The sequence below is a fragment of the Beta vulgaris genome, chromosome 6 (assembly GCF_026745355.1).
Source record: "Beta vulgaris subsp. vulgaris cultivar EL10 chromosome 6, EL10.2, whole genome shotgun sequence".
In the NCBI taxonomy this organism is placed as follows: domain Eukaryota; kingdom Viridiplantae; phylum Streptophyta; class Magnoliopsida; order Caryophyllales; family Amaranthaceae; genus Beta; species Beta vulgaris.
In genome coordinates this window covers 6,288,349-6,304,379 of record NC_079207.1, presented here as the reverse complement: position 1 = coordinate 6,304,379, position 16,031 = coordinate 6,288,349, and the positions used below count along the sequence as shown (strand labels likewise).

Genomic DNA, 16,031 nt, shown 5'->3' with positions numbered 1-16,031 from the left:
GAGACATTCTTCAATTAGTTGCAACTTGCAATCCGCATAATATTCAAAACATATCCTAATAATAGCTCAATTTTGTAAAAGCTAGCCTTTTGTAGATAGAGTTTGTAGATGACACTTTTACGAATATAATTGTAATAAATCACAACGCATAAAAAGTACGACAACTAAAGTTATGTTTTGGACTGAACTGAATTGAAATTAATTTGTGTGATCTGAACTATACTGAACCAAAGTGAATGAAAACTGTGAGAGGAAACTAACTGAGCTAAACTGAAATGAATTTGTCTGAACTAAACTGAATTTTCATTAATTCAGTCCAAAAGAACATAGCCTAAGAGAACGTACAACAAGAATGGAATAGAGAGCTTGACAGGATGATCGAGCTGCGAGCTGCATATATATGAGATAATGGCGCTTTGGTTTATAAATGTAGATTCAGCGTTCTTTCCCATTTTCACTAATCCAATACTCAAATTAATTTCACAAGTTCATAGTTCCATTTTTTTTCCGTGACCTATTACCTAGCCGGGGCTTAGCTAGTGCAAATTATCCGGACTTAGAATATCAGATACAGAAATTGTTATTCCAAATACCTATTAAATTCGAGTTCGTTAACTTGGAATAGATTTCAAAGATGGAATTCAATTGGGTCCAATTTCAGTACATAGGAGGTCAAAGTTAGACTTGTCATTTCCACTTCTCTCTCATAATTGGAGTTAAATATTTCATTTAGAAACGAGAGATGTATGGATTTCGAATCCAATGACCTTTATGTCATGTTGGCTCTGATACCATGTCAAATGATCAACTCAATCAAAAGGTTAAGCTTATGGATTTATAATAGGGGTTAGACATTCTATCCCATAACCTGTTACATGTGCAATTGCTACCTCAATCAACAATTGTATTGTTTAGAGATCAGAGATTATGACACCCAATACATCCTATGAGCTAGGACTCCTCCGAGGCCAAGTAAAGCTAAAATCCAATGAAGTTATATACTTGAGAATTGGAGGTTGTGGCATACACTTATACTTCCCCCTTTAGAGATAGTTGCACCATTTGTATAGTGTTCACTATTCACAACTTAGACTTCGATTGTCTTTACTCTTTAGTGATTTATATTTTAGGAGAAATATAGTCATATGAGATCTTGTTAAGTTAGTCTTGATGTGTATTTTATTAATATCGACTTTTTATAATTTTTACTTATTAATAATGAAATATATTAATGTTTAAAATCATACATCGGTAAGCGTAAAAACATGAAATGGTGCAACTATCTCGAAACAACGGAAGTATAATGTTAATATCAGCATGCAATATTCTTGTCAAGTGAGGTAGACCTTTATAGAGCACTAAGACTAGTAGCACACTAGTGGTATACAAGTTGATTACAACTTTTATCATACATCAGGATGTACTGTGAGCATGATAAATCGAAACTTTTTTTTTTTTTGCTTATTGTTCATTTGAAATCTCAATATGCAAAATTCGCATATCAGGAAAAACTCCAAATACAAAAAAAATAAATTTGAGTGTTCCATGCACCTGAAATGAATACACTATACACATGAGGTCGATAGCTAAACTTCAAAAAGACTAACACACACATCCAACTTGACCATACTAGTGGTCTAGATTGGAATTTGGAACACTTAAGATCAATAGTAGTGTGGTACTAGACAGGTTGATAGCTAAACTTTAAAAAGACTAGCTAACACATGCAGCTTGACTATACTATTGGTCTAGATTGGAAAAGACACGGCAGATTCTGATATTTTTTGAGTTCAACAAAAGATGATAAACCAGAGCCGCCTATCATCTATATGTGTGTAATACGGAAACAATATTAAGCAGAACATGGTGCCAAGATATTTCTTCTTGTTGGATATTTTTTGATGAAAAATATACTCACCGTAGAATGGATATTATATAAAGACAGATATAATCTAATATTTACCGCAAAATATGGAACATAAAGACATAAATAACCGACACTTGTATTTTTAATCAGTTTGGTTGTCATTTAGAAACAAGTACAAACTAATTATACAATTAATAATAATAATTAAAAAAAACATGAAGTTGAGCAACAACCAAGCAAACAAAAAGAAAGAGAAAATCACATGTCAATAAATAAAAAAAAAAAAAAAAGCAAGGAAAGAACACGCTAATGTATGTGGGAAACCCGAGCTTCGAGAAAAAAAAACCCACAAACTTAAATTATAGAATCAATGGTGAACATACAACTCTCCTACTAACTCTCTCTCCTAAAACCCTAAAAAGATAAGATATTAAATTTGAACAATGAAGTTATGTTCTACTCGTCCTAAAACCGGAATTTATGATATTTATACTCCTATGACTAAAAGTAATCCAAACTCCAAACAATCATACACCGAATTAACAGACATGTCAAATCCTTACAAAATTACCTCTCAATTCGTTACAACTACCACCTAGGGATGGCAATGGGTCCAAGACCCTACTCAGACTCACCCAGACTTTACCTTAAAATTAGGGTATGAGTCTTAATTTTTTGGACCCTATAGTTAAGGGTAGGGTATGGGTCTTGATCCTATCGGGTAAGGGTAGGGTATGGGTCCACTCCTCAAATACCCAAACCCTACCCATAGACCCATCTAAATAAAATATATATTTTTTATTTTTTAAAGTTAAGAATATAGATATAAACATAACCTTCCAACTTCTAGCAGACTTCCTATAAATCAAAACCCTGACCCTCCCTTACTTACTAGCCGCAAATCTCACGTCTATTAGACTCACCATCTCTCTCTAGCACTACTCTCACTCTCTTGCTCTACTCTTTGTCTCTCACTCTCCATCGGCGACCAGTCAACCATCATTAGCCAAATAGCCGAGCCAGGTAAAATTCTGAATTCTCACTATATAAATAATATAATGAAATAGAAGTGTAAAACTAGTAGAAACTAATTGCAAAATTAATATATAAAATTGTGCTTAACGATTATATATACATGTGATAATGTACGCGAAACTTTTTTTGTTTTGTGTTGGACCCATTTTAGACACTAGGCCCTACCCAGACCCTATGGGTATGGGTACGGGTCCTAAAAAATTTTATCCTATGAGAATGGGTAGCGTATGGGTCTATATCCAATAATTAGGGTATAGGTATGGATCTAGCCTTACCCTATCCAGACCCTGCAGGCCTGCACATTACCATCCCTACGGTACCACCCTTTATTATCGCTACCACCATGTATCATCTCATCCCGCTTGTACAATAAGCATAAAAACTAGTCTAATAAATGGCATTCTTCTTATGAATTGAAACAATAAGCAGGATGCAGGGTAGGCAGGTGTCTTAAATCTTTGTCAAGAAAATCAGCAAAAAAATGCAGCTAAGGCAAGCAAGACATGCCAGTTTTAAAGCGGCAAGTATTTGGCTTCATCCTATTTCTGCAGTTTGTTTCTGGAACCAACTTGGCTGGACTTGGTCCATTTCAATATCAGTTTCTTCAAGGACAAAAGTTTCTTGATAAGTACAGCCTAATTTATATATGTAATTAATATGCAATTTGTGTAGATGACTAGATCCTCTTGCCAAATAAAATAAAGACATTTCAGTATCAAACTTATGTAATATAAGGCTTAAGATTATGCGTAACAGCTTTGTCATGACGGAAGCATGAAAAATTTCATACTATATATGTTACATGAATATAAAAGTAGAGGCATTTTCTGTTCTAAAAACTATTTTCAATTCTACGTATCATGTTAGATGCTTCATATTTGAGTCAGCAGTACAATTATTGCTTATACTTTATAGTTTAGGAAAAATGGATCAGAATACCCCCAACTTTGGACGGTCCGCTTTTAATACCCCCAACTTTGGATTATTTTTAAATACCCCCAACTTTGGAGGTGGTCCGCCAAAAATGCACCCATATGACTTGTAACCTGTTAGCAAGGTAAATTTTTTTTTATTCCATCCTCTACCTCTACTTCCTCCATTACAACCGCCACCTAGCCACCAGCCCACCACTACCACGACCTCCCACCAGTCCCACACTCCATCCCCACCCCAGCCACCCACCAAAATCTCCCCCATCCGAGCGACCATCTTTGAACCCCTCCTCCGCAACCCCAGCCACCACCTTTGAACCCTCCAACGCCCATCCACCACCTTCGAACCCTTCCCCTCCACGCCCAACCACCACCTTCGAACCCCTCCCCTCCACGCCCAACCACCACCTTTGAAACCCTCCCCTCCACGCCCAGCCCAACCCTTGCAGCTCCCCAGCCTCACCCTCGTAGCCTGCCCCCTCCCCAAGCAAAAAAAAATTTTAGCAAACAAAAGCTAAAACAGAGAAAGTTAAAGTAATAGGTTGGAGGATAAAGTTTAACCCACTCTAAAAATTGATATGAGCAGACTTGTGAAAGGAAGAAAAGATGGTAAAAGTAAAGAAAAACTAAAGTGAAACAAATAAGCATTATAATCCTGAAAAAGATGAAACGCAAGTAAGAAACTAGATGGCCATGAAATTGATAAATGGAAAAAATAATGAAGCAGTAAAGTGATTAAAGAAAGGACCGAAACAACATTAAGTAAAGAAACATAAAAAAAAACTGAAAAGAACAACACAACACAATTGATGAATTGAGCGCAAGAATCGAAGCGATATGTCGGAGCAAAACAGAGCAACGCGTAGAACAAAGGAACAAAAGACAGGGGTGGGGGGATGAGGAGAGAGATGAGAAGAGGGGGGGTGGGAGTTTTGATTTACCAGTTTATCCGGTCATACAGGTAAATGGTGCATTTTTGGTGGACCACCCCTAAAATTGGGGGTATTTAAAAATAATCCAAAGTTGGGGGTATTAAAAGCGGACCGCCTAAAGTTGGGGGTATTCTGATCCATTTTTCCTATAGTTTATAGTATATGCATGTATATAACGTGGTTCGGAGAGTACAAATTTTACATATCTTCTACATCACAGAATGACACAAATAGTGAAATTATCAATATCTAATGATATGCATATGGACTATCAGGAAGAGTAAGATGTTACGATTGAGAGAATAAACAGACCAGAGTTGAGAAATTCACGCCGAGTCACCTTATTGTAACTAGCCGAGCCTCCGACGACCGCATTGAACATAAAAAACCTAATAAGAACAGCCATCAGAGCCTTGTGTCCTCAAGCTTAATACGGAATTTGACAATGAGTGAAATGGAAATAAAGGAGACAGAGTAAGGTTATGAACAAAACAAGATCATACTACCATATATGGAGAAAGAATCATCTTATTCCAAATAATATAAACCTCCCGAGGGCCGAGTCTATCACACATTTGGAGGAAATATGTTATTTTACAACATCTAGCGACAAAATACTCGCTTACATTGATTCTCAAAAAAACATCGACATCTCAACCAATAAGGTGTACACTTGCTTGAGCTTTGAGCTAGAGAAGTTCAGGACAGATTGTCATCTCAGTGTACAGGTTTGTAGGTGAGCATCGTATCCCACATTATGAGACATCTAGCAGAAGGTTGTGGAAGTAAATCACAAATTGAAAACTATAGTAAATGCCTGCGCGGCTGCCTCATATGGATTAGGAACGTGATTTTCCATAGAGACTAGTATAAACAGGCTTAGTCCGATATACGAGGATCGTGGTCAGCATAATTGCAATAATGCATAATCCAGACATGATCATGGAAGTAAGAAAGAAGCATATAGCACCTTCACACTTTGGGGGTTCTTCCAAACTAACCATACCAGTCAAGAAAGAACCAATATGACGGCGCTTCTCTTCTTGTTTCTCTGCTTCTCGGTCATATATACTGCTAGCTATAAGGCTCGAGAGAACAAGTGAACCACCAGGATTTGCCAAGGTAAGGAAATTATACAACGCTCCAAAACTCTTCAAGCCAAAGAGCTCAGAGGCAGTAGCCGGACCAACAGACCAATGGGCACCATAGCCAAGCCCAATCAAAAGGGTTCCAACATACATTGCGCCAGGCAATCCCATGCCAATAAAGAAGTGTCCCACTGCCATTATGATTTGGGCCACAGCCATTGCTACTGGCCTCGGATAAGCATAATCCCTGATCACAAGCATGAAATTTAGGATTACAAATGAGCTCCAAAAGATAGCAAACCTGGCTATGTTACTCAGACTTTTCATTTCACCTCAAGTATTTGAGTTGGATAGTTCGCTCTCTCACATGAATAAGAACACTTCACAGTTCTTGGGCCAAAAAAGAGAAAATTTCATTTAAAAAAACACTGATACACACCTAGAAAAATACCTATTTGCCATTTCCTACACTTATGGTGGAGTCTAAGTAACATGGCTTCATATCATAATCAGCTAAGGTTAAGAAAATGTGAGTCAGAGTCATACCTGACAACAATCTCGGACAAGTAACCCCCTCCAACACGACCAAGGAAATTCCAAATGCTAATCATGGATACAAATATATGAGTGTTATCATAGCCTAGAGACTGGCTCATCTGACCAAGATTGTCAATCACAGTCAAACCAGATCCAGAGGCTAGCACGAACGGACAAAAGAGAAGCCAAAAGTCTGCCTTCACGAGAGCTTCTCCTAACGTGAAGTCTTCCCCCCTATGAGGACCTCTTCTTCTCTTAACCCTGACTGCTCCTTCCGCTGCAGCTTGGGCTACCCGTGCTTGCAGCTGGGCAATACGTTTTTTCCTCTCTGATCTTGGAAGCAAGTCGACATCCTTTGGTTTCTCGTCTTCAACCTCACTAAATACAAGTTCAGTATCAGATTCAGCTGCTTTTGCAGGTTCCTCTTTCTGGGGCTCTAGTAGAAGAGCTTCCTCGATTGAAGTTCGTGGTTCTTCTGTAAAAGTCATGGAGATTGGAATGGAAATAGGGGCTAACAGGACTACAAATAAGATCGAAGTGAAAATTACAATGACAGAATGACGGACATCGATCAAATCTTCCACAAGCATCACCCCCATCAGATAAGCAGCCAGCACAAGGCAAGCACTATAGACAAATGTGAAACTTGCTCCATCAGAGGGCCGAACTTGTCTGTGACCTTTGACAGGTCTTATAATGAACATTAGAGACATGACTACCATAGTTGGTCCAACAGCAATCATGAAGACAAGTGAAGCTTGGTCAGGACTGTAAATGAGGGTATAAACTTGGGTCAATATTGCTCCACTTAACCCAGCAAAGCCTTTCAAGATGCCCACAATTGGACCTCGATTTTTTGGAAAGTTTTGCACGCATGAGACAAGGGCAGCTGTATTGAAGTATGTTTCACCATTCGTTCCAATAAATATAAGAAAGCACATCTGCAAGAAGAAAAATCCAGTTACCACATGTTCAGATTTAATTTAGACACTTAATGATATGATTTTCAGAAAGTAGAACGCTCTATACTCGAGAACAAAAACTAACAAATGGATTTTTTTAGCATCTAAACAAGTTTGATACTTAAACTGAACAGATTTCATGCCTCGAAGAATTGCCCTGCAAGTGAAACTACATATGTTCCTGAAAGAGCAACAGACCATCACAGCAGAGCAGAATATAGAGCACAACTTGGGTAAATAATTTATCAAAAGCAAGGTGGTGGTGAGTTTTTGCAAATAGGATTTACATAAATGCCTAGATAATTGTTTCAAATTGCTACTTTTGACAAAAAGAGATCACTAGCATCAAACAATAATCATTTATCTTCAATTTTTTTCTGTTACTTGAAATATGTGAGACTCTACTATACATCAAAAGAAGACTAAAGCTCTAGCATGAAGTACAATCAGGATTAATTGTCCAATTTCATGACAGAGCAGGTGTTTTTGTCTTCCTTTCTTTCGAGAAGTATAGTGACTATATATGTCAACAACAGCCGACTATCCTAAACACAGGTGCACGTCAGGCACAAGTACTGAATTACGTACCAAGAGTCACACACGTAATGGTCAAAATTTCGGACATGGGAAAATGTCCTTGAATAGGACACTGATGCCGGGGGACAACATTCATGAAATATATTCAGGTTTGGAAAGACTTGCATCCACATACAGACATACAAACTTCAAGTCGATTTGCTTGCTAGTTCTTGTTGGAATTTTGATCACATGCCCATATGTGAGCACATATTGAAAGAAATACAGGGCGCCAACGAATTCAAGTGTCCAATTTCTTCTAAGTCAAATGTTGTTCAAGATACTTGGACTCTTGGAGTCTCTTGGATGTAATTGAAGTTGCCGGGTAAGGATTCCATACCCTTGTCAATATGTCAAATCCTCAACATGGGTACTTAAATCAAATGAAGAATCAAAGTTACTCAGGCTACAACTTTGACTCATTAAGAGCATGTACAATGGTTGGTGTCTCTCCAACTAGCTCTCCACACTCTCTCTCCTATTCTCTCTCTTCAAGCTACTCTCAAGAGCCATGTTTAAAAACACCAACAACAATAAAACCCTTTAAAGAGCTCTCCATTCAACTTTTCATTATTTTGTGGTCCCCATGTCAATAAATGAACCTCATTTCATATTATGATCAAAGTTATATAAATTAAGTTATTCATATAAATTAAATATAATTACAAATTAATCTTTTTCATAATTTAAGCAACGTAGAATTTTTAAAAAACAATACTATAATTATGAGTGCTAATATTTAATTTTCATAAATTTGGCATGGAAGAAATTAACCTACAACATAAAAACTAATTTTTAAATATCCAATATTAGGCTCATTTTATAGATAAAGGAAAATTATACTTGTTGGCATAATAATTATTACCATCTTTTTTTTAATTTTTATAGAAAAGATCATTAAATGGTTGCATGAAAAAAAAGAATTGAAGTAATTACAATAAAAAGTGGGTCCCACACATTGGAGAGCATCTCTCCATCAACCCAAATGGTATCCCCCAAGAGCCCTTTGGCAAAGTGTCTCCATGGAAGACACCCAAGACACACCCAAGAGCCCCATTGTTGGGTAAGAGATGACTCTCCATTTTCTCTCTCCTTGGAGAGCTAGTTGGAGAGCTAGTTGGAGAGCCCCATTGTACATACTCTAAGAAGAGTACCTACGCAATGGAAATCCACACAAGCCGTAGATACACAGCCATATCAGAGCATCTAGGAAAACAAGAATTTTCTCCTACACCAAAATACAGGATACAACATTATAGTGTAATACTATCACTCCCACACTCTGTAGCCTGTAACTTAAAAAAACATTTCATCGCACAAATACTACTCGCTCATAGCTTCTGAATTCGACATAATCAGTGACAACCCATCAAAGAAAAAAGTTTTAGCATGGCTGTTTCCATGATTATTTCACAAACACCAAAGCCACATTAAGTACAACAATTTCTTTTCAGGCTCTCCCAATACTAGCAGTATCAATACTATTTCTTGATCCACACTAGGATGTTGCTTTTTTGAATCAAATAATCATACATCACAGCGAGAAAGCAAGGGATCAAGATCAAATCCACAACATAATCCTCCACAAACTCAACTTATCAGATCATCACCACCCATCATTCTCTCAAGAAAAATGGGATTAAAAAAACCAAGTTGCACATACTCAACAAGCTTAGGTGAAAATCACAATCCACAAAATCATTCATCCATTAATCAAACACCAAAATCACCCACAAACTCTATTCAACTAACATTCATATTTCATCATAATCAAGTAAAAAAAGACAGCAACTTTCATAAACCCAAAACAATTATGAGTAATCTAAGAGTAAAATCATAAGAAACAAAAAAAAAAAATCTTCAACTCACAGCCCACAAAGGTAAAGGTGTTGCTCTACCAGTGATGATGAGCCAAACCCAACCATATCCAATCAAATTCTGAAGAGCACCAATAAGAAGAGCAGCCCACAAAGGTAAAACTTCACAAATATAACCAGTCAAAAATCCAACACTATCTCCCAAATCTTTAGCAACACCCAATCTTGCAACTTGCCTTTGATTATAGTTCAAATTGCTCTTAATTACTGGTGATATGCTACCAAACATATACCCAATTCCTGCACATGCTTGAATCCACATTGCTACCACAAAAACCAGCCATCTATTGCTGATAAATGCTTTCAATCTCTCATTCAAATCACCCATTTTCAATGGGTCTGATTTTTTTTTTTTCCAAATCAAATTTCTTGTGTTTCTTTTTTCTGGTATTAAATGGGAATTTTTTTTTTGTGGGTGTTATGAATTTAGTTTGTTTCTAACTTCGGAAAATTGAGATTTTTGCCGTTTTTCAGACATCCATCAATATCATCCGAGTAAGAGTAGTGGTGCACGAGTCATGCAAGAAAAGAATTGTATCTTTGGTGAGCTGTTTTAGTTGTAAAATTTGAAGTGATTATCTACCACTTGGATTTTTATACTAATATTTCTTTATAGCAGAGATCAGCAAGGTGGGCTCTGTTTCATTTTTAAAAATTGTATTTGCAAGAAAATGACAATCAAGTTGGACGGCCTTTCTAAATTGTTTTTGGGGTCGGGGTTTCCTTTTGTTGCGGCATGCGATTGAGATGATTTGGGTGGGGGTGGAGGTGGGTCGGAGCAAGAGCAAGCACAAACCATGTTACATCTAATGGCATTTTCGTAAATGTTATTTAATTAATATTAGAGTACGTATTAGGTATAAAATGTATATGACATATAATTTAAAAAGAATAGCATGGATATACAAAATAATATATGTCATTCTATTATTTATATCATATCATCTAAGTTTTTTTTTACCAAAAAAGAAATGTTTTGTACTGTTGTTACACCCTAACGGGGTGTTTGTTTAGGGGGATTAGGGTGTGGGAATGGGATATTATATCCCTATGGGTAGATATCCCATGTTTGTTTGAGAGAATATCTAAATTCTCATGTGAAGGGGAATGGGATTAAACCCCCTCTTATCCCACCAAAATAAGACATGGGGGGCAGGTATTAGGGAGGGGGATTATTTTTTGTTATGTTAAAAGACAAATTTATCCTTCATTAAAATATACTTCACCAATATTGCTTGCTCTTCTTTTGTTATCCTTCATTAAAATGGGTAAATTTGTAATTTAGCAATATATTCCCTACTTAATCCCACTAACATACCAAACAAGGGATTGGGATATATTTAATGAATTCCCACCTTCTAACTCTCATTCCCAATCCCATCTTCTAATCCCCAAACTCCCAATCCCTCATACCAAACGCCCCGTAAATGATGGGGTAAGGGTTAAACCCAATAATCTATCTCTATTATATACGGGAAGGGGGGGGGCTGTGGTGTCCTCTTTTGAACTGACTATTTTGCCCCCTTCCTTTTCTAAATTACTAAAGGAATCTCAAAATTAAAATCGAGACTCAAAAAAAACTACCGAAAATTAATTTACAACACTCACTCACAAATCACTTAAAAGAAGAAACTTTACAAATCACTCATACAATTAAGAAAATCATGTTGCAAATCATTCAAATAAAAAAACTTTATTAAAACTTACAATTAACATACAAAGTAAAACTAATAATCTAAACATCAATACATAAAAAAACATTTACTACAAAAATTTACTTACAAATCACGTTCTCAAGAACCATTACAATTACTCACAAAAGTTACCTATAAAACAAATTTGAGAAAAACATAAGATTTTGACGGTGATATCACACATTCATCCATCGGCATAATTTGCGAACTTCCAAATTATTTCACATTAGTTGAAATAAACAATAGAAATTAGTTACTGTTATGTAGTTAAAAAAATGGAGATGACAACAATGAGTTCAAAAGGGCTTTTATACAATCAGACTTAAATTTAATTCATTTTCATATAAAACAAATTTAGTTTTTTCTAAAAAAATGCCAATATTTAAATTTTTGCCCAAAACTTTTGCAAAAAATCCATGTCCAGAAAAAAAATTTGAAAAACAAAACAATATCAAACTTTTTGCAAACAATTTTTTGCAAAAATCCATTTTCAGAACAAAAAACTAAATTAATTTGCAAAAAGTAGCGATTTTTGTTTTTCTAAAAAAAAATTCCAATATCAAATTGTGTATGAAAAAATAAAATTTCATTTCAAATATAATTGAAGCTAAAAGTGTTAAAATTTAGAAAAGGACCAAATTTGAAATGATGGAAATTTTTAAATATCAATGTGTGCAAACAAAATTTAGAAGTTAGACAAGGAAAAAAAACTGAGGTGTATTTGTAGTGAAATATAATTTAGAAGTTAGACGAGGAAAAAAATTATTTACTTTTTCATAGTGTTTTCCTATATATAATGAAACTCTTACATATATTTGGACCTATCTCTTTCTTATATTATAGCGATTAATTATCAAGGAAAAAGGTTTATGTAAAATATCATTCAAGAATTAAAGTACAACATATCTCTATATATAAGGGAAGGGGAGTATGGTGTCCCCGAATGAAGAGACTATTTTATCCCTTTTCCTTTCTAATTACAAATCCACTTACAAACCAAAGGAGATTCAAATAAAAATACTGGAAATAAAATTATAACAATCACTCACAAGTCAACTAAAATCATAGAATTGTATAATTTACATTATACAAATCACTCAAATGATGAAACTTTACAAAAACCAAAAGATTAACTTACAAACTACAACCAATACACTACAACGTCAATACATACTCACAAAAATTGACTTGAAATCCAAGTGTTCACTTTCTTCACAATATATGAAGTAGTGTACTTAATTCAAAAATCAACTAAAAAATTATAATATTAGAAATCAGAGATAAATTCAATAAAATTTCTATTTTGTTCATAGAATTTTGACCTTGAAAAGTTAAAAAAAAAAAATGGTGAGAGACTAAACCAATTAAAATTTGTATATAAAAACAATTATACTTTGTATGTCTAATGTTCAAATTTTGACTTTTACATACGTCGAAAAAAATCGAGTTTATGTTTTGAAAAAAATCCAAGCACGCATCGCGTGCAAAAAATGCTAGTATTATACTTCATCCGTTCTCTTTTAGTTGCAACGTTTTGACTTTCACGCTTGTCAATGTACAATTTTAAATCGTTTTATCTCTAATTGTATGTAAGTAAAAATTATAAAAATTTGATATTATGAAAGCTTACATCGAAACGAATCAAACAAGACCCCACATTACTATATTTTGTTTAACATATAAATCTATAAATGTGGTCAAATAAGAGAACATGAATAGTGCAATTTGTCAAACGTTGCAACTAAAAGAGAACGGAGGAAGTATATGGGAACTCTCGAATACTTTGGTGTTCATCTTTTTTTTACCAATATACCCCTAACTACAAAAGAAAACTACACCTAGCACTCTTATTAGTTAAAAAATAAGAATAAAAAGAGAAAATACATCCATCTAATTAATAAACAGCAAAGGAGTTATCACTCACCCTTTGACTTCACACGCATATAAAGGCTAGTTTGTATTAATAATAAGTTCAAAAGTTATTAGGATAGACAGTCTTATTATAACATACAATTAGACAAAGACAAGTCTACTATAATCCAACATTATCCTTATATATCTAGCACCAACTTAACTGTCCATAATCTTATTTTTTCTTTGTTTCCCTTGCACTGTTGAACTACAACAGACAATTTTAAAAAATAATATAGCAATCTTACGAAATGTATTAAACTACTCACTAAATGGATTAAATAATGTGATTACATAATGGATTAAATTTATTACTTGATAAACTAAACAAGTCTTTATATTCCGCAAGGTGGTCTGTTTTATTACTAATATTGAGTTTGTGTCGTTGCCTAATCTATACAAATATATTAAAATGCGTTCCAATCAACGGAACTATACCATGTAACACTTCTTCTCAAGTTTCTAATTCATATGTTTACGATGTCATTTAAAACATTATTTAATTTTTTAGAGTCTCCAATATTCCAAACACTTTGCATACTTAATACTAGTCTTATAGGCACGAGAAGCGTGCAAAATGAAATAAAAATCTTTTGATATATATATTTTTTTAATAAAAAAGACAAAAAAAAATAGAGAAATTATAATTGCACTTCTTCACTCCGTGACTATATACATATATATATATATATATATATATATATATATATATATATATATATATATTATATATTTTATATATATATTATATATATTTATATATATATAAGTTGTGACTTTTTATTAATAAAAAAGCCACATTAGCTGGGATTACATATTTGCTTATAACTTTAACTCAAGCCATAAGAGCTTGATAGGAAACGAGAAGGAATCTACAATTTATGACAATATTTGTTTTTCTTTTAAAAACCTGTAATCTATTGCAATTCTTTTATACTAGCCTTATGCATGTGATGCGTTTGTGGATCATTTTGGCGATTATTATTAAATTTCATGTAAAAGTAATTTTGAAGGATGCAATATATAATCATCATAGTACTCATTAATAAATTTTCATGTTGTATAAACATTAAAGTATAAAAATTACTTGATGAAAAAGTTATTTTAATAGGAAAGTAAAGAAAATATATATATATTTAGTGTTTAGAATTTGTGATTAGATTTAGATGTAAAGTTCTACTGTCAAATCAAATGTGTGAAAGTTTTGTCTTTTGTTTGATTGATTATTTTGTTCATTATGTTAAAATTTTTCTAACTTTTGTTTTGATTGCATATTACTATGCGATGGATTTAAAAACTACACTTGATAAGATGCAATGGCATTGAATTGACATAATCGAACTTATCATTTATTAGTAATGAATATACATATACAATAATTTTAAGTAAACACCACATACACATGTTTTGGATTATATAATAGAAACGAGCTTAATATTTTTAAATAATCATTACATATTTCTCCTAAAGAGTAAAATGATCATATGATTTTCCCGAAAAAAATAAAAGGTCAAACTATACTAAATGACACACACAACACATATCGACCCATGGTAAGTAAACAAATAAAGATTATCCTTTTTGTTTTGTCGGTATTTTTATTACTTGTTGATGGATGTTGTTATTTTTATGAATAGTAAAAATTAAGGTAGAACTAAAATTTTATGTCTTTGGTTTTGTAGTTGATTTAAAAATTGATATTAACTTATTCTTAAATCATGAAATTTTCCTTTCACTATACAAATTTTTATGATAGTTTATTTTAGCAACTTTGAACTTTATTTGATATGCATATTTTAAATCAGGAAACGGCTATGATTGAAGAAAATATTAATAGACAATAATTTTTGTTGAATTAAGGGTTAAAAGGTCTTTTCATAGGGTACACCATAACTCCCTATTGGCTTATATTCCCTCATTTTTTTTAACTGGTACATTTTCCTTAAATGGTTATTTCTTTTTAATTACTACATTTTCCTTATTTGGAGTGCTTGGCCCACCATAATATAATACTATTACATGTTTTTTTTTTCACCCAAAAGCATTACTTTTTCACTTTTGCTCATTATTTTACATTAAAAAGCCAAAAAGTATCATTCAAAAAGTTTAAAAGTGACATTTTCTAAATTGTTGTGTATATAATAATGTAGCAATAAAAAAAGAAGGGCATATAATAGAGATACATACTCATTTGTTCGTATAATAGAGATACATAAAGCTTGTTCTCCCCAGCTTATTTTTAGTTAAGTTCGGCTTTGGACAATACTTTTACTCTCACATATCACTATTCATTTCATTTCAGTTCAGTTAAATTCAATTCAATTCAATTTAATTCGGTTCAGTTCAGTTCAATTATTTTATGCTGAAAAGAACTGACCCATAGTTCCAACATTTGTCTCTTTCTCATATCATGTCAAATCCATTACCCAAACAAAAAAACATCTAAAATATCTCAATCGTCCACACTTGCCATGGCAATGATTCCACTATATATAATTAATCACGTGCTAGTATCTAGGAGTCATCACAATTATTAGATAGTTGTAGATGTCAAGACATTAATAAAGACGGGAAAGCTCCGCGAAACGAAAATCCAAAGACTTGTGTCAAGTACTCAACT

General features: G+C 33.7%; 1 protein-coding gene across 1 annotated transcript; it reads right to left on the bottom strand.

Annotated features, from left to right (window-relative positions):
- Window positions 1–5,246: 5,246 nt before the first annotated feature.
- Window positions 5,247–10,398, bottom strand: LOC104895260 (protein NUCLEAR FUSION DEFECTIVE 4). The gene is made up of 3 exons (XM_010681718.4): window positions 9,799–10,398; window positions 6,401–7,332; window positions 5,247–6,101 (listed from the first exon to the last, which is right to left on the bottom strand). Exons 1-3 carry the CDS (start codon window positions 10,132–10,134, stop codon window positions 5,606–5,608), a joined length of 1,764 nt encoding a protein of 587 aa, XP_010680020.2. The 5' UTR covers window positions 10,135–10,398; the 3' UTR covers window positions 5,247–5,605.
- Between the last annotated feature and the right edge of the window lie 5,633 nt (window positions 10,399–16,031).